This window comes from Ascaphus truei, chromosome 4 (genome assembly GCF_040206685.1).
Source record: "Ascaphus truei isolate aAscTru1 chromosome 4, aAscTru1.hap1, whole genome shotgun sequence".
In the NCBI taxonomy this organism is placed as follows: domain Eukaryota; kingdom Metazoa; phylum Chordata; class Amphibia; order Anura; family Ascaphidae; genus Ascaphus; species Ascaphus truei.
In genome coordinates, this window is record NC_134486.1 from 385,891,388 (window position 1) to 385,911,955 (window position 20,568).

Sequence of the window (20,568 nt, forward strand, 5' to 3'; positions counted from 1 at the left end):
GTAGGAAAGTGTTCTGGTAAATACGTCTGCAAGGAGCCACGGTCGATCTATGATGTGTAAAGTATCAGCCACAGAGCTACTCATATGCTTCGATAAGAAGGTGGGTTTTAAGATGGGTCTTAAATGTGGATAGAGAGGGTGCTAGTCGGATATTGAAGGGAAGGACATTCCAGAGGTGAGGGGCAGTTAGTGAGAATGGTTTAAGGCGGGAGAGGGCTCTGGACACCAAAGGGGTAGAGAGAAGACATCCTTAAGCAGAATGCAAGAGTCGGGATGGTATATAGCAAGAAATTAGGGCAGAGATGTAAGGAGGGGCAGAAGAGTGTAAAGCTTTAAAAGTGAGGAGGAGAATTGAGTGTGTGATACGGGATTTGATAGGAAGCCAGGAGAGGGATTTCAGCAGATGAGACGCTGAGACAGATTTAGGAGAGAGTAAAGTGATTCTGGCAGCAGCGTTTAGAATACATTGTAGGGGAGATAGGTGAGAGGCAGGAAGGCCGGACAGCAGGAGGTTACAGTAGTTGAGATGGGAGAGAATGAGAGCCTGTGTCAGAGTTTCAGTAGTAGAGCAACAGAGAAAAGGGCGTATCTTTGTAATATTGCGGAAGAAAAAATAACCTGTTTTAGCAACCTTTTGAATGTTTGGGGAGAATGTGAGAGAGGAGTAGAGTGTGAGACCTAGGCAGCGTGCTTGTGCTACTTGGTGTATGATAGTGGTTCCAACAGTAATGTAGCAGGAGGTTGTAGGGCCAGTTTTAGAAGGAAATATGAGGAGCTCCGTTTTTGACATGTTAAGTTTAAGTTGGCGGAGGGCCATCCAGGATGATATCGCAGAGAGACATTCAGAAACTTTGGTTTGTACAGCAGGTGTAAGGTTAGGGATTGAAAAGTAAATTGGTGTGTCATCAGCATAGAGGTGATCTTTAAACCCAAGAGATGTGATTAGGTCACCTAGAGAGAGTGTGTAAAGAGAAAAGAGAAGAGGTCCCAGGACAAAGCCCTGGGATACTCCCAAAAAAAGATCGATAGAGGAGGAGGTGTTGGCAAAAGAGACACTGAAAGTACGATGGGAGTGGCAAGAGGATATCCAGGATAGAGCATTGTTATGGATACCAAGAGTATGGAGAATGTGAAAGAGAAGAGCGAGGTCCACAGTATCAAATGCTGCAGAGAGGTCGAGTAATATGAGCAGAGTGTATTGACCTTTGTCTTTGGCAGCATGTAGGTCATTCGTTATTTTAGTGAGGGTTGTTTCAGTGGAGTGAGAGGACTGTTTTTAAGAAAGAGCCTCCGAAGTCAAAGGCTGACAAGATTCCTTGTATATAAAACCAGTTGATTCGGTCAAGAGCCTTTTTGGTATCCAGGCCTAACAACACCAATGGAAAATTATCTTTTTTTGCCAGGGCTATTAAATCAACATTTATTCTTATATGATCAGCTGCTTGCCTGCCAGGCACAAACCCAACTTGGTCGTTATGGATAAGGGAGGATAGAAACTTATTAATTCTGTTCACTAGGATCTTTGAGAATATTTTTATGTCCGAATTAATTAGAGAAATATGCCTATAGTTACAACAATATTCTGAATCTTGGATATTAAGGCTTAGCGCACGCTAGGTGGAAAGGAATACAGATCGGCAATTTATTTTGGCAGATTGGGATCCACCTCGGATTTGACAGTTCCTTTGATCCTTAGATTTCTGTGCATAGTCTCAAAAAGGCCAATCAGTCTTTTTCAGACTTTTTTTTCTATCACCGACAATCCACATAACAAATTAATAATCTGTGGTCGAATTGTACTGTCGAAATACCCACTCAGATTAAATCTAAGAGGGGAAGAGAGAGAGAGAGTGCAATTGTTTTTTAAATCCACCCGGATTGTATACAGTAACAGATTTAAGAGAGTGGTAAACCTCTTGTGGCGCTGAGGATAGAAGTAGCCTCTAAAGTTCAAATGGACTGTTGAGATTGTCCCGTTTTCTGAATTAATTACCTCAAGAGAAGGGAGACAAAAAATGTGGAGAAACACTACAATAGTGCATTAACCAAGAAACATCAACATTAAATGTATAGACTGAGCAATTTAATAATCCAAGTTGGAAAGATAAATATGTGTGTACCTGTACATCAAATAGTTACTATTACTATTTGATGTACAGGTGTACACATTTTTATCTTTCCAACTTGGATTATTAAATTGCTCAGTCTATACATTTAAATGTTGATGTTTCTTGGTTAATGCACTATTGTAGTGTTTCTCCACATTTTTTGTCTCCCTTCTCTTGAGGTAATTAATTCAGGAAATGGGACAATCTCAACAGTCCATTTGAACTTTACAGGCTACTTCTATCCTCAGCGCCACAAGAGGTTTACCACTCTCATATCCATTACTGGTTGTGAGATAACCAGAGCAACTTTTTGGCCAGCTTAAAGGACTATTTTCGGACTCGAATACACAGGTTTTATTTATTATTGTCACATATTGTTTTACTTATTTAGGTTGTCACGCGAGCGCTATATTGCACTTATTTTTCACATGTATAGTAGCAGATTTAGATTAATCTGCTCTGATTTTTAGTACCTAATCCACAAAATGGATTTTGGTGGGGGCTCAGATTTGGTCAAAACAATCCCCGAAATTCTTGGCAATGGATTTGGACTGGTTCACGGATCCCCAGAAAGGATCACTTTAAGTATAGCGTTAAATAAATTCACAATTAGGATATGTTTTATAATATACAGTAGGTTGGTGAACCCATCAGGGAATTTAGAAGATCAAACCAAGTGCTTCTTCCAGGCCACTCCTGTTTACATTTTATAGTTCCAAAAGCCAGAAGTAATGGCGAAATCACACAACATATTTGACATAACAATAATAATAAAACCAATTACCACAACTGGAGATACTGTACAGTAGAATGGCATTCACTTTTTAGAGAAAGATGGAAAATGTTAGTTCCTCATGAAGTCCATTAGTGCCCATAGAATCTAAATTTGATATCTATCTTGATTTATTTTGGAGAAAGACTTTATCCCAATCCCCATCCATAAAGTCCGGATTAAGCACTTCCAAACCAACACATTTCAATGATTCAACATTATTATTATTATTATTATTATTATTATTATTATTACCATTAAAATGTTTTGATACACTACTTTTTTGATTGTTATAAATATCTCTATAGTGTTTTAAAATTATTATTCTTAATTCCTTTTTTGTCTTTCCTATGTAGATTTTAGGACACTTACAGTACATTGTAACAAGTAAAATACTCCCTTACTGTTGCAGGGTGGTGAAAGATTGAATGTTATATTGTTGTTAGCATCACAAAATGTTTCTTGTTTTTACATAAAATAAATTGATACATAAAACAAATAGATACAAGCTTTACAGCTTCCACTTTGAAAATTGCCTTTAGTTGTTAATGTTAGTCACATTTTAGATTTACCCTTACACTTGGAGGGAAAAGACTTCTAATCTTTTACGTTGCGTGACCTTCTTGTGGTGTTGAATTGTGGGTCGTGTAAGAGAATATTCCAATATTTACCCCAAATTTCTCTTAACTTGCTTAAACGAGTACCATAAATGCTTATGAGTCTTAACTTGTCGTCTCTTGTTTTAACAGATTCTATGAACTGTAGATCTCTCTTTTTATAACTTTTAGCTTTATTATAACCCTCCTCAATACTTTTCATAAAATAGCCTCTTTGAATAAATCACTCTGAAAACTCCCTGGATCTATTCTGAAATGACTTATCCAGGGAGCCCTTCCTCCTTATTCGCAGAAACTGCCCCTTTACGAATACCCCTAATTAATAGTGGCACATGATGGCTCAAACCTAATAACAAACTGCTGGCAGCTCCTGGGCTTCCTATAAGAGGAACAGCTGTGTGACTCACTTCATATGTTAGTATAAGATTGAAATCATTGGTATTTAATTGTGTTACAAAGGTCTCTAATTTGCTCTCACGTCCATCCCAGATGATAAGAAAATTGTCAGTGTATCTTGTATTCATACTGCCACGTGTGCCACAAACACATCCAGTATCCCACCAAAAATCAACTGGTGATCCTAACAGCTCAGGCAGAGGCACCCATCACTTTCCCTATATCTATAAATAGAATTTGCCATTAAACACAAAATAGTTCCAATCTTTTTATTTCTCTTTTTAGTATTGTCACATACTTTTATTTGTAAGAGATTGAGGAGAATAGGGCTGAGGCCGGAAAATTAATGCCAGGGATTTCTGTAGAAGACAATATTACCCCCGAAGAAATAACAATATGTTAAACTCGAGGATCTTCAAGAATATTTGTAAATGAGAAAATAAAGGTTATGCTCATGAGTCTAGGGGACATCATAATATTAAATTAGCTTTAAGTGCATTTTGAAGCGGGATGCTCCGTTAAAGTGTTCAATATGCTTTTTTTTATTTAAATCTCTTAATTAATAATGATTTTTACTTCTTCTGAAGCTTATGCCAAAAATCCCCCACAGTCATCCTTAACCCTTTTGTTGCCTGAATATGGAATTGTGATGATTGCTTGTGGTAGCAATCACATTGTTGTGTGAACACTCCAGATGACATGAACAGAAGCGGAGCGCTGAACTCACTCTCCCCATGGAAAGTGAGCAAACGTTATGATGTACCCTTAACGTGCTAAGGGCCCCCGCATGCTGGTCTTTTTGATATTCAGGTTATGTCATGAGGGCAAAAGAAAGACGAATGGCGCACAGCCAGGGAGCCAGGTGTAGGATAAAACTGCTATTCTTTATTCGTGCATGCAGGAGGACAGGCAACCCCCTTGGGGAACAAACAGGAACCTCCTACGCGTTTCGGACCTGGGGGTCCTTTATAAGGACCCTCAGGTCCGAAACGCGTAGGAGGTTCCTGTTTGTTCCCCAAGGGGGTTGCCTGTCCTCCTGCATGCACGTATAAAGAATAGCAGTTTTATCCTACACCTGGCTCCCTGGCTGTGCGCCATTCGTCTTTCTTTTGCCTTCACCTGGACTGTGGATTCCTTCATGGCTGGCACGCCTGTTCTACACCCCTGGAGATGACGTGAGTGGGTTTCTTTATGGGTTTAGACTGTCATGGTTAAGTTGGACAACTGTCATTATGCTTACAAAAGTCTATATTGTACCCACGCACTCCCACTGGTATCTCCAGGGTTTTCATTTGTAGTCCACCGAGTTGGATGGATTTCATCTGGGTTGAGCACCCTATTTTTTCTACTTATGTCATGAGGGCAGCCTAAGGGCAAGTCACAGGAAGGGTTAATGCTCACTGTGCCATCGGTAGTTAAGAGATTAGCCTTGGGCAGATATCTCCTCGTGTTTTGAGGCATATGATTTTTTTCTACCTTTAAACACGGTATGAATTGTATTAGTATGTGAAGGATTTTGGGTTGGGTTCATCCTACGAAGACAAATACTTCTATGAGGATAACGACTTTTGTTCTTCACACAGTATACAATTTGCAACCAATGCATGTAAATCATGAAAAATGCATCTTATTTTAGCAAGTGTAAACTATTAACTTTTATAAATAGAAAAGTACCAACTTTATTTTTTCTATACAATAATGAAATATGGCATTTTAACATAAATCAAATATAAAGCACGGACACATTATATGTATTATATACTGTAAATTAAATATAATTGTTGCATATACTTTAGAAGTTTTTGCAACCACAAGTTCTGGCCAAGGCAAGCTTAGAGTTTATATATGATGCATACAAAAATATACATTTACAATTGTAGAAAAGTCTCTTTCCGCTTTAAACTTGACCCCTTTGATAATATTTACTGAAGTAAATTAAACAAAATTAATATATTGAACATTCTTTACAAGCAGGAACATGTAATATTAGTTCTGGTTTAATATGGGATTTAATTACATTATTATGTTTATTGTGCTAAACTGTGACTAATTTGCATGCAGATATCACTCCGATATCATACAGAATGGAATCGGCAGTATTGACATTGAGATATGTCCCTAATATGAAGTGGCTAATAAAAAATTGCAATATTGTTCCAAGATCAGATGTTAACAAGTAACATGTGTGATAAGGTGGTCCTTTGTCACGGATGTTTGTCCAATATCTAGGGCTTCTGGGGCTAGAAGACACAAATTCAAGAATGTGAAAATTAGAGGATGTTCATCAAAAACAAAGGTGCTGTGCCTTTAAGACACATTAAATAAAATAAACAGGCCTAACTCGTGGAGCATTGACCATACCCGTCAGCATTGGCATAATTACCAAGCCTGGTCTAGCAGCCCCCCACTCACTCCAGTCCAGCTATCTAGCACAGAAAGCACAAGTGCAAAGTAAAGTTGTTGTTTGTTCCAGTCACCATGTGGTTTGGGAAGTGCAATAATAAATAAGAACTAGGCAGAGTTACATGAGCCACATAGTGTTATGGTTAGTACCAATTTCTGGGATTTTATGCATCATTGTTTTTTCTCTTATACTCAACTAGACTCAAAAAAATCAAACCAGGTCTGAGATGGCAAAAACGTCCCTGAGATCATGGCACTAAGACCACTTATCGTTGTGTTTATAATCCGAAACCCCAATTTTCCACAAAGCCCTGGCCTGGATCCTCTGATGATTGAAGATTTTTCTGAAGTATTTCTTTCTTCTTTTCAGTCTTCTTCTTTCTTGAATATTCAGCCACTGGGCGTGGCCTCTTGATTAGTTGGTAAAATCTAATGGAGAGAGGCACATGATACAGCAAACAATATGATTGGTTGCTCGTCTTCTGCGACAGCCCTAGGCACTATAAAAGGCCAGGGCCCTCACAAAAGACCGGAAGTCACTCGTGGCCCCATCCGGTGGCTGAAGATTGAAGAAAAAAGACTGAAGAAGAGTTAAAAGAAGAAATAAGTACTTGGGAATAATCTTCAATCAACAGAGGAACCAGGGCTTTGTGGCCATCAGGCTTTTGTATTAGAAATAGGCCATTTGGCATGGATTGTTTTTTTTTTTGGGGGGGGGGGTGGGGGTTTGTGGCCTTGTATTCATTTTTATGGCTTATGGTTGGGCATTGGCCTTGAAAACTAAGAGGGCCTTCATAAATGGGTTGTGTGAAAATGTTATTACAGTTTGCCATTCACTGCCAATGTAGCCAACTAGGCTCCTGTTGAGAGGGCCTAGGTAGCCACAGTGAGAATAAAACAATGTTTTTGTGTGTACAGTATATTCTTTTATTAATGTAAATAAATGTATTTTGTATGTTTGATATTTTTTTGTACTTCTATTGGCCATTACGCTACAGGGGGGTGATGTTTGATTTAGGTTGGAGTGGGGGTATGGGGGATGGCTGTTGGTTGTTTGAACCCATAGGGGGGAAGGTTTTAGAGTTAACCTCTTGTTTGTCTTAGGAGTTAGTAGGGGTAGGTAGTGTAGTTTTAGTTAAGTATTAACCCCTTTATAGCCCTTAGTGGTCAGCTTGTCATGCAAACCCATGACTAGCTGACCACCTGGGCTATTAAGGGGTTAATGTGTAGTTAAATGTGTAATAGTTTATGTTTTATCACCTATTTCATTTTGGTGTAACTTATCTTGTATGTGTGTGTGTGTGTGTGTGCGTGTGCGTATATACATACACACATACATATATATATATATATATATATATATATATATATATATATATATATATATATATATATATATATATATATATGTGATATTTTGGGGCATTAGCTATCTTCTGATAAATATCGGGGCTTGAATTGACACCAAAATTAATACATTTGAAGTAAGTATTTTAGTGCTGGTCCCGATATTTATCTGATGTGGTTAAAAATGCGTTATGTTTGCAGTATAACATTGATGAATTGCACCATAAAAATAACGCTTTTTTGGCTTCTATACAACATTTTTTGCCTGACAGCATTTCATGACTCTAGGCCTAAGGGCTTAATCCTATATTTGGTTAAGAAGCTGTTCTGAACAAATTTTTTCAGATGAAAATTCCCAAATAGCCACTTTGGAGTATATTGAATTTACCGCTAAGGGCCATATTTACTAAACAAAGCTAAGCCATGAGGCTATTGGCACTACTGAATGTTGCATACCTGTAGTGGTATGCAAGTTTACCTTCATCTGAAGTCTTGCCCATACAGTACCCTAGGTCAAGGGTTCACTTCTCGGGCTGTTTGATGTATTCTGGAGTTATAACAGAGAAAAAAATACAATCATATTACATTTTAACTCAATGTTAACTTAGGTTATGTTACAGTAAGTAGACTCACAGAGAGCTCATTGAATACAATAAGAGATATTGTGCAATAATACCCTGCTCGGCTGTTTTGCGGTATACTGAATAATTCCTTACGTTTCTTTCACCCATATCTAAAGCTTTCATCCATAGAGTGGCACATTCTCTCCACATTCCCTCTATGTTCTACTTACAGTACTGCATCTTCTTTTAATACCTTTCAGAACTAACACAGATGAGCATTTGCACACTGCATGTGAATGTCAATACCATTATTTAATACTTTTTTATTGCACTTTCGGTAATACATTTGACTAAATCAGCAACCTTCTCTAAGAAATATTTAATTAACAATGATACTGTATGCATATTTTATAATATTTTTGCACATATATATATATATATACATACATACAGAGGTCGACAAATCACCAAAAAATCTACTCGCCACACAAAAAAATCTACTCGCCACCTAGTACCAAACGTGTGCTGCTTGGGCCAATAGGAGCTCGCCACGATGTTAAATCCACTCGCCCGGGGCGAGCAAATGTATAGGTTTGTCGAACACTGTATATATATATATATATATATATAAATATATATATATATATATATATATATATAAAAGTATACATTACCGCATAGCAGCAAAAAGGGAGACAGCACTCAGGTGAATGAAAATAAATGTATTAAATACAGCACATAACTCCAACGTTTCGATCCCACAGGGGGATCTTCCTCAGGGTGGTGCAACAGACACAGGACAGTGAGTGACTTATATACCCCAACACCCAAGTGACATAAACATCTCCACATCATCAGAAAGCATCATCATCGGGCGACAAAACAGCTGTGCATAATACAATCTAATTAGATCATGCTCCAACTCCATGTCTGTACTCCTATTGGGGAATCCAAGTCACATGATCAAACCCAAGCTGTCAGTGTCATTGCATGTAAACAAACTGATGCTGCATCAGCAGGCCCGGTTTTCAAGGCAACAACATGTGTGCTCAACTCTTTAAAGGCAGCAGACACCGGTGGTTGTCATGTGTACTGCACGTGTATAGATACACCACTGCAAATGTGTATGTGCTGTAGCAGTGATGAATTTACTTCTAAACAGCACCTAAGAATAACAGATACTGGCATGCGTATATCAGTAGAATCCTATGACAGATGGAACCCGCTGTAATCCCAGTCGGGTAACCCATAATAAACCTGTCGGCGTCACATGCTGCATGGATATACATAGGTTGCTAGTTAACCCCTAGTATATATCGGCGGGGTCGGAATGTGGGGGATTACCTCATAAAGGCGGACCCAGTGGATAAATATGCAGCGAAAACGACCTGGCTAACAAAAGCTCCGGGGGTGCACAAGTGTAGAGGTTGTGTAAATTGCCAGTATTTAATGCTGGGCAACACTTTTATGCATCCGCATAAAGGTTATCCAATTAAAATTGTGGATTTTCTCAATTGTGACTCAAAATTTGTAGTCTACATTATCAAATGCCCCTGTGGGCTTCTTTACGTGGGCAAGACATCGCGTATGCTTAAGGAACGAATAGCAATGCATCGTTCCACAATACGCAAGGCCCTTGCTGACCCCACCAATTCTGATGATCTTAAGCTGTTACCAGTGGCAAGGCACTTTAAGCTTAAACAGCACAGCTTAGCCACCTTTCGTTGTATGCCCGTTGTACAAGCCCATACTCCAACCAGGGGAGGAAATAGACACAGGCTTTTGCTCCAGCTTGAGGCGAGGATGATTCACAGACTGGATTCTATGGCCCCCAAAGGCCTGAATGAGGACATGAACTTGGGTTGTTTTTTGTAATTTTTTGTAATTATTACTGTTCAACATCAACTGTATGTATACATGGATCAGCGTAGTTCAAAATGATTATGTAAAAGGCATTTATTATACAGTATATTTTACTACAGCTTGTATATTCTTGTCGTTCAGCTTCTTCCATTGATTTTATTTTCCCCTCCCGGTTCTCTTCACTTTACCCTCACTGTGTATTGAGTGTTCTTTATTCCACATTTTTGCAGGTCCGTACATTGTATATTTATGTAGTTCTACAGACAGTATGTTCCTTTATTTGATCGCACTTTGTGTCTTTAGCAGTACTGGTATACTAGGGGTTAACTAGCAACCTATGTATATCCATGCAGCATGTGACGCCGACAGGTTTATTATGGGTTACCCGACTGGGATTACAGCGGGTTCCATCTGTCATAGGATTCTACTGATATACGCATGCCAGTATCTGTTATTCTTAGGTGCTGTTTAGAAGTAAATTCATCACTGCTACAGCACATACACATTTGCAGTGGTGTATCTATACACGTGCAGTACACATGACAACCACCGGTGTCTGCTGCCTTTAAAGAGTTGAGCACACATGTTGTTGCCTTGAAAACCGGGCCTGCTGATGCAGCATCAGTTTGTTTACATGCAATGACACTGACAGCTTGGGTTTGATCATGTGACTTGGATTCCCCAATAGGAGTACAGACATGGAGTTGGAGCATGATCTAATTAGATTGTATTATGCACAGCTGTTTTGTCGCCCGATGATGATGCTTTCTGATGATGTGGAGATGTTTATGTCACTTGGGTGTTGGGGTATATAAGTCACTCACTGTCCTGTGTCTGTTGCACCACCCTGAGGAAGATCCCCCTGTGGGATCGAAACGTTGGAGTTATGTGCTGTATTTAATACATTTATTTTCATTCACCTGAGTGCTGTCTCCCTTTTTGCTGCTATGCGGTAATGTATACTTTTATTATTTATATGGGACATGCACCTATTCATTATTGAATTTCTATTGGAGTGCCAGTGATTTTTTATCACAATATATATATATATATATATATATATATATATAGCAACTGTAAATATTACTGTATGTTCATTTGCATGTCTTAGACAGGTCTGCAACCCTGTCTTTCCCCATTGTCACCCAGCATACAGCGCTTCCACTGCAGCAAGGGATTCTGGGAAATGACATGCAAATGAGCACTCAGTGCCACCTTTTGTCTCAAGCTCGTATTACACAAGCCAATCCTCAAGCCAATGCATGCTGTTTTAAACACAGCTTTTAAACAGAGGCTGGGATGAGATGCAAAGCCATTAGACCTACTTACATACATACATGTTTCAACCTTGATGGGTATCATCAGTGTGAGGCTGGTCTTAATAGCAAGCAGGTTTGAGACTAGACTAGGTAATCACCACTGTCATTAAGGTTATGGTGGGTAAAAAAAGTGACAAAAGCTGTGTATAAAACAGCATGCATTGGCTTGAGGATTGGCTTGTGTAATACGAGCTTGAGACAAAAGGTGGCACTGAGTGCTCATTTGCATGTCAGAATCCCTTGCTGCAGTGGAAGCGCTGTATGCTGGGTGACAATGGGGAAAGACAGGGTTGCAGACCTGTCTAAGACATGCAAATGAACATACAGTAATATTTACAGTTGCTTTATGCTTTATTGTGGAGGGTTTTTGTCACTTTTTTTACCCACCATAACCTTAATGACAGTATATATATATATATATATATATATATATATATATATATATATATATATATATATATATATATAGCACATCATTTTACATATATAATTTTTTATTTCAATAAGTGTGTTGGTGGTATAAATAAGGAGAGAGAGACATTCATTTTATATACAGTATCTCGTGGCTAAAGTCCAATATTGACCAGTTTTGTGTGAAAGTTTTGCATATCTTCACTATTTATAATTTATCCCCAAGCATAAAAGTCATGCAACACAATTTAAAATGATACAATGCTTCACAAAGCAAAAACTGCGCAGTGTTCTGTGTTGCAATGTGAGCATTTTCATTAGTCTCGTAGCTGTTTCTTCTGAAGAAATACTTAAAGGATTAGAAGGTGAATAATACAGTATTTGAGGTGCTTCCCTTTTTTCACCCTGGAAATATTTGATACTGTATACAATCTGTAATATATATATATATATATATATATATATATATATATATATATATATATATATATATATATATAAATATATATGTGTGTGTGTGTGTGCGTGCGTGCGTAATATTTGCGACACTCCTTTAACAATCCATTATATATATTGGTAATCACCAGACACTCACAGGTCTTTATTACTTTAATTAATAAAGACCTGTGAATGCCTGGTGATTTCCTATATCTATACAACTATATCTATATTTACAGTACATATTTATAACCTTTCTATCCTCCTTCAAACATGCAACAGTTATACCATTACTCAATAACAACAAGCTTGACCCTACCTGTCTTTCTAACTATCGACCTGTCTCCCTCCTGCCTTTTGCCTCAAAACTCCTTGAACGTCTTGTATTCTCTCGTTTGCTCCATTTTCTAAACACCTATTCTCTCCTAGACCCTCTACAATCTGGCTTCCGCACTGCTCACTCCACGGAAACAGCCCTCACTAAAATAACTGATGACCTCCATGCTGCCAAAGACAGAGGTCATTACACTCTGCTCATATTACTCGACCTCTCTGCAGCATTTGACACCGTGGACCACCCGCTTCTCCTTCACATTCTCCATACTCTTGGTATTCGGAACAAAGCTCTATCCTGGATCTCATCCTACTGTACCTCTCCCATCGTACTTTAACTGTCTCTTCTGCTAACACCTCCTCCTCTATTGATCTCTCTGTGGAGGGGGTACCCCAGGGCTCTGTACTGGGACCTCTTCTCTTTTCTCTGTACACACTCTCTCTAGGTGACCTAATAACATCTTTTGGGTTTAAATATCACCTCAATGCTGACGACACACAAATGTAGTTTTCAACACCCGATCTTACACCTGCTGTACAAACCAAAGTTTCTGTATGTCTCTCTGCTATATCATTCTGGGTGGCCCTCCGCTGCCTTAAACTCAACATGACAAAAACAGAGCTCCTCATACTTCCTCCCAAACCTGGCCCTACTACCTACTTCCACATTACTGTTGGAATTACGATCATTCACCCAGTAACCGAAGCCCGCTGCCTAGGGCCCACACTCGACTCCTCTCTCACATTCGCCCTTCACATTCAAAACATATCTAAAACCTGTCACTTTTTCCTCCGCAATATAACAAAGATACGCACTTTCCACTGTTGCTCGACTGCTAAAACTCTGACTCAGGGCCTCATTCGCTCCCGTCTTGATTACTGTAACCTCCTGCTGTCCGGCCTTCCTGCCTCTCACCTGTCTCCCCTACAATCTATCCTAAACGCTGCTGCCAGAATCGCTCTGCTCTTTCCTAGATCTGTCTCAGCATCTCCCCTCATGAAATCCCTCTCCTGGTTTCCGATCAAATCCCGGATCTCACACTCCATTCATCTCCTCATTCTCCCGCCTTAAACCTTTTTCACTGACTGCCCCACACCTCTGGAATGCCCTTCCCCTCAGTACCCGACAAGTACCCTCTCTGTCCACCTTTAAGACCAACTTTAAGACACACTTGCTTAAAGAAGCATATGCATAGCACTGTGGATAATACTGGACATATGATACATAAAGCTTGGCCCCCTGCAGACGCACTTACCAGAACTCCCACCTTCTGTCTCTGTACGTTCTCCCTATCTACCAATTAGACTGTAAGCTCCTCGGGGCAGGGACTCCTCTTCCTTAATGTTACTTTTATGCCTGTAGCACTTATTCCCATGACCTGTTATTTATATTATCTGTTATTTATTTGATTACCACGTGTATTACTACTGTGAAGCGCTATGTACTGTACATTAATGGAGCTATATAAATAAGACATACAATACAAAAAAACTGCGCCCCTCAGGTAACTGTCTCTCCCAACACTTAGATGCTATGTAAAATAAATGAATTTAATACATATATATAAGTGACCAATTTGATGTCAGCGGCAATATCTAAATAATACAAATACACACAATAATATAAAATCAATGTATAACTAAATTAGTGTGAGCTAATGACCAAATGTCCAAAAGTATCCTTATAAAAATTTGCAAACAAACAAAAATCAATAAAAATGATAAAATAAAAAAAAACCATATAAAAGAAATAGTCCTGTAAATATTAGGAAAATAGATGATGGCCCACTAATCTGGATACCGGCTGCTCTCTGCAAGGAACCAACAACCTCCCAGTGAATCTACAAAACGATAAGAAAGAAAGCGCCCGATCCTAGTGTAATATGAAAATATACATTTAATAACCAGTACTAAGTCCAACAAATTTAAACTCACAAACATATGTGAAAATTAAGCATGTAATGAGTATACTCATTCGCCAACTGCCGGAAGACACTGCTCTGCTCACACGCCAAACTTTTCCTCAGTGAAGTCCCAGTGTGTCTGAGCCACCATCCAGCAGGGGTCTCAGAAGGTAACACAACCTCTCCCGATGTAACCCGGATGTTCACCGCTCACCACAGCAACTCCGGATGGGAGGAAATGGCAACGTGACCCCGTAGAGGAAAATGGGCTGATGTATCAATTCGCCAATGCTCAGCAGCGTTTGCAATGTCCCAGCAGCAGCCAAGGTATGAACGAGTATATTAACAGACTGTCAGTAGCTCACACTACCATTCCCAATGCGTTTCTTCACACTACGGTGATTTAGTACTGGTTATTAAATGTATATTTTCATATTACACTAGGATCGGGCGCTTTCTTTCTTATCGTTATATATATATATATATATATATATATATATATATATATATATATATATATATATATATATATATATACACAGTGGTTGACAAATCACCAAAAAATCTACTCGCCACACAAAAAAATCTACTCACCACCTAGTACCAAACGTGTGCTGCTTGGGCCAATATTTACTCGCCCGGGGGTTAAATCCACTCGCCCGGGGCGAGCAAATGTATAGGTTTGTCGAACACTGTATATATATATATATATATCAACAGGATCCCCCTGACTGAATGGGTGCGGCTAGGTGCAATCCCCCCCCTTTCCCGCTCAACAACTTTGACTCATCATACCCCAAACTCTCCACGTACCCCAGTCAACAACTCTGTCGTGCCCAAATCACAGCTTAAGTCTTGGGCCTTGGAAACCTGATGACGGGTCTGGTCCACATATCTGTCTTTCCTAGAGCTGTACAAACTGTGTGTCCTGATACATAGAAGTGCCCCATAAACATTAAACATCTACTTCACATCAGATTTCAAAATGACCACGACCTTGGAAGACCTGGCATTCAGTGGAATGGGACAATATTCTTCTCTAGGATGGGAAGAGAACTTCACATAAAGTTGATAGGAGCTACAGTGTGCTGCAGCTGGTGTCAGGAATTACCTTTATTTGTGTGAACCGTGTTGCTTTAGAAAACTTCATATTTAACTTTTCCCGTACCTAATTCCATAACAAATATAAAAGTCATTGTTACTCAATAGGAATTCTTTTAAAACATACATGCTTTTATAGATGTATCTTGGGTTATTGCCCATAAAACAGTGTACTATTTCTAATAGAAATTTGCTCCACTTTTGTATTGCATAGTACAGTACATTTGAAAGACATGCAGTCTGAAAATAGTACAGCATCAACAAAAGCAAGAAGTTCAATCTACGTATTCATAATGGGTTGGTTACATTTTATAGAGCAATCAGTGTGTGAAGCTTTTACATCCCAGAAATTAAGTCTCTTCACAACAAGGGAAGGTGTAAATACCATAGGAGCATTTGGTTATTGAAAAGTAACTTTATATTAGAAACTGGAAGCAAAAAATATTTTTTGAAGTAAATATATATTAATGAACTACCACTCACGCTGAAAAACATTAATGGGTAATGCATTAGAGTGATTTTTATTTCATCCTTTTATTTAGTAAATTAATTACCTTTATAAGTGTAGCCAGGTCCCCTCTTCATACCTGCTGCCCTGCGACCCCTACCTCGTTACTTCCGCTGCCGCGGGTCACTCGATGGACCCGCCGGCAGGTCTGGAAGATGGGGGCCAGTGCAGGGAGCGCTTTGGAGCTCCGGCGGTCCCCGGCGGCTCCCAAGCAGGGTGCCGCCATCTTACTATAGGTCGCGCATGCGCAGTGAGTCCCGACGGCCCTGCCGAGTTGCGCATGCGCGAGGATAGCGCGAGGGGAGCACGCGAAACCCTAGCCTACCAGGGAAGGCTCTTGGAAGGGACTACAAGTCCCATGAGCCTCAGCAGCACCCCAGGTGATGTCAGGGAGCCAATAGGGCTGGAGGATGGCCTGCAGGAGAAAAGAGATACATTTGGCGGGCTTGGAGTACGTTAGGCAGTTGGTGTAAGGAGAAGCAAGGGGAAGGAGGTAGGGTGCTGGAGTCAGTGACTCCCTGCACTAGGCCAGCAGCCCCCAAGGCCCCAGCTAGCCCTGAGTCATCCAGTAGTGTGAGTTGTGTTAGGGACCCTGCCACTTACTATCTAAAGCCAGATAGGGACACAGCAGAAGCTGCGCGTCCGTGCAGAGGTTTGGGCGCAGACCTTTGCTGTTGCTGCATCAGCCATCCGGGTGGGATCGCCCCGGATGGTAGTTCCGGTGTACAGTCGATGTCGGGATCCTCTGTGAAGTTCCTTGGCAGGCCCGGGTACCGGAGTGCCTGGCAGGTAATCTACAAGTGCACCAACGAGTCCTATCACATTCACAATGGACATAGTGGCTGCGCAGTCACACATATCATTCTCACTTGAGGGTGGGGGAAATACTGTGTGGGGTTACGGGACACTGGGTGGGATCATCCAGTGGAGGTGGAGGTAGCGTCCTGCGCGACGCCGTGTATAGTGTCTCCTCTAGGGAGGGACACCTGTTAATATATGTGCATATGTGTACGATATTGCATGCAAGTAAAGTCATTGATTGTTTTACCTACGTTGTGGAGTGATATATATATTTCCTGCGAGGAACCACTCCCCCTCTGGTGGGAGCCATCGCAGGTGGAGGCGCTGCACCAGTTACGAGGTTATTCCTATTGTGTCATACGTGCCCCAGGCTTTCCGTGGCGGAGGCTTAGGCCTCCTGTGAGCCTAACAGGTAAAACACCATGCTGGGTAATGCATATAGATCCCCTTACATACACCCTATCTGCGATTGGGGGGGGGGGGAATATGGGTTACATAAGTAAAATATTTTATATTAAATAGATAGGCCTTTTCCTTGCACATAAACATATTATTTTGTGTTGTGTTTTTGTTCTATACATTTTTGTATTGTGTTGTATGGTTTTATTGCCATGTTACTCACTGCCATGTTTGAATGTATCTTTATACGTGTACAGATGTGTCCAGACTTACTGTTCTCGATGCCACGGACCAACGAGCTGAAATCGGATGGCCCGGGAGAATTAATGCCTGGATCCCCAAAGAGTTAATCCTCCCAGGCGCTTACTTTTTTGGGGGCCGTGATCGTACGTTGCTGCAGTGCAGTCCGGCGACCATGCGTGAACGTGGCACTGAGAACAGTAAGGCCGCCTTACCGTGCTGGCGACGTGACCGATGACGTCACCCGTCGCCATCGCCACTAGCGAAAGTTATATTTTCATTTTAAGTGATGTCACTGGCAAAAAGGCCAGTGACATCACAAAGGGGGCGGGCAGGGCTCTATGATTGGTTTAGAGACAGTCACATGTGGCGACTGTCTCTAAAAATTCAAATTTACCCGGCTTGGGACGGAGTCAATGGATTTGTTTTGGAGCGCCGTCGCGTCGCCGTCACCAGGTACTATAATAATAATTATATGTTCTTGTATAGCGCTGCTAGTTGTACGCAGCGCTTTACAGAGACATTTTGCAGGCTGAGGTCCCTGCCCCGTGGAGCTTACAATCTATTTTTTGGCGCCTGAGGCACAGTGAGATAAGTGATAAATATATATATTGTTCCTACTCAACTTGTGTAACATTAAACTCTGATAAATATTGTGATCATGTGAAATCACAGGCCTTTATTGAAATGCTGTGATACTGATTCCCCTTGTTGGGAATAGACCATTCAATAGACTATTCAAATGATTGGGACTCCAATATCCTCCACCACCGGAAGTGACTTCACTGCATATTGAATACGGGCTCAGGACACAGTATTTGTCCTGTTCGTTCTGTTGCGGGCTGTCTGTAACTGCGCAAAGGAATGGAAGCTGGCACACGGTCTTTCTAAAGGTGCAGTTTATTGTGCCACCAAAGGTCCAACGTTCGGCAAATAGATTGCCTTTATCAAGGAGAGGGCCTCTCCTTGATAAAGGCAATCTATTTGCCGAAACATTGGACCTTTGGTGGCACAATAAACTGCACCTTTAGAAAGACCGTGTGCCTGATTCCATTCCTTTGCTCAAGTACCTCTGGGATGTCTGGACCTCCCTGGATACAGCGCACTGGCAGATAAGTACCCCCCTACAGCACCAACCAGCGGTGTGCATGTGCTTCTACATATGACTGTCTGTAACTGCTACATAACTGATTGGAAGTGCATTGTTATATGTTGTCGAGTTAAATTTGCTTTTCTATAGCCAGGTGCTGCTTGTGCTTTCTCTTCCTTTGAAGTACTGTATTTTGCTTGTGCTGTTGCCTCCTGTGAAGTACTGTTATTAGCTCCGATTTTGTAAATGTGCTAAGAGAATGCATGAAATGTTTCATGTTATGCAGTAGTGGTGCTGCACTAATGAGCAGGAATGCAGGACATGTGCATGCCGTTGGCTAAATTGTAAGAAAAGGTCCCATTATCTGTAAAACCAGGCTTGTTTTACGTTTTGCAAAACAATGCAACTTATTGTTTGCAGAAAATACTCACTTTTTTGTCCATCAAGGTTCCAAATATCAATATTAGTAAGCCCCTGAAAAGTTTAGAAAAAAATTGATGCATACGGTAGGTGAAGTCAATGATTCATACCTTACAAATTTCAAAAGATATATATATATATATAAATATATATATATATATATATATATATATATATATATATATATATATATATATACACAGTGTTCAACAAATCACCCAAAAATCTACTCGCCCAACCAAAAATCTACTCGCCACATAGTCCCGCCGCAACCCCGCCCCCAACCCCGCCCTAGTCCCGTCCCCAACCCCCATAGTAATGCCCCCAATCCCACCCCCTAGTCCCGCCCCCAACCCCGCTTTAAAATAAAATATATAAATAAAATACATTTAATAAATTCCTAGTCAGAACAACATTCGTTTTTGACAAATGTATTTATTACATTATACTACAATTAGTCCTTGTTACGTGTGTGTGTGTGTGTGTGTGTGTGTGTGTGTGTGTGTGTGTGTGTGTGTGTGTGTGTGTGTGTGTGTGTGTGTGTGTGTGTGTGTGTGTGTGTGTGTGTGTGTGTGTGTGTGTGTGTGTGTGTGTGTGTGTGTGTGTGTAAATGTCGGATCTAGACATAAAAGCCAGGTGTGAATGACTAGTTTCCTGAACCCTTTAACCAGTGTCTGGACGTCCCCGCTTCACAATATCTAAAGCAGCAATCCCGCCTGGGAACTTACCTGATCCGCAGTCCCTCAATGTCCAGGTACCTTATTCGGCAATGTTATAAGTTGGAGGGGAGGTGTTCCCTACCTGTCTTCTGGGTTAGGGGGGATTCCGATGTCTTCCGTGTGAAGCTTGAGTCAGATCTGGAATAAAGCAGTATAAGTTATTTTGGTGTAGTATAGGACAGTTAAGATATATAGGGTATAAAAGATATCCAGATATAGAGAGGGGAGAGAGAGAGGAGAGGGGGAGGAGAGGGAGAGAGAGGGAGAGGAGAGGGAGAGGAGAGGAGAGGAGAGGGAGAGGAGAGGGAGAGGAGAGGGAGAGGAGAGGGAGAGGAGAGGGAGAGGAGAGGAGAGGAGAGGAGAGGAGAGGAGAGGAGAGGGAGAGGAGAGGAGAGGAGAGGGAGAGGAGAGGGAGAGGAGAGGAGAGGAGAGGGAGAGGAGAGGGAGAGGAGAGGGAGAGGAGAGGGAGAGGAGAGGGAGAGGAGAGAGAGAGGAGAGAGAGAGGAGAGAGAGAGGAGAGAGAGAGGAGAGAGAGAGGAGAGAGAGAGGAGAGAGAGAGGAGAGAGAGAGGAGAGAGAGGATGAGAGAGAGAGAGAGGAGAGGAGAGAGAGGAGAGAGAGAGGAGAGAGAGAGGAGAGAGAGAGGAGAGAGAGAGGAGAGAGAGAGGAGAGAGGAGAGGAAGGAGAGAGAGAGAGAGAGAGGAGGGGAGAGGGGAGAGAGAGAGGGGATAGGGGAGAGAGAGAAGGAGACAGAGGGGGGAGAGAGAAGGAGACAGAGGGGGAGAGAGAGAAGGAGACAGAGGGGGAGAGAGATGAG

The 20,568-nt window shown here is 41.0% G+C and overlaps 1 protein-coding gene across 2 annotated transcripts in view; it reads right to left on the minus strand.

Moving 5' to 3' along the window:
* Positions 1–5,248: 5,248 nt before the first annotated feature.
* Positions 5,249–20,568, minus strand: part of ADGRF4 (adhesion G protein-coupled receptor F4) — an 18,383-nt gene continuing 3,063 nt past the window's right edge. Inside the window, exons 2-5 of one of the 2 annotated variants that reach the window (XM_075594857.1) lie at positions 19,045–19,085; positions 15,586–15,642; positions 8,122–8,190; positions 5,249–6,133 (exon numbers count right to left, since the gene is read on the minus strand). In XM_075594857.1, coding sequence (XP_075450972.1) covers positions 8,152–8,190; positions 15,586–15,642; positions 19,045–19,085 — 137 coding nt within the window. In that variant the 3' untranslated portion in view covers positions 5,249–6,133; positions 8,122–8,151. The other variant, XM_075594858.1, reaches the window with a different exon arrangement.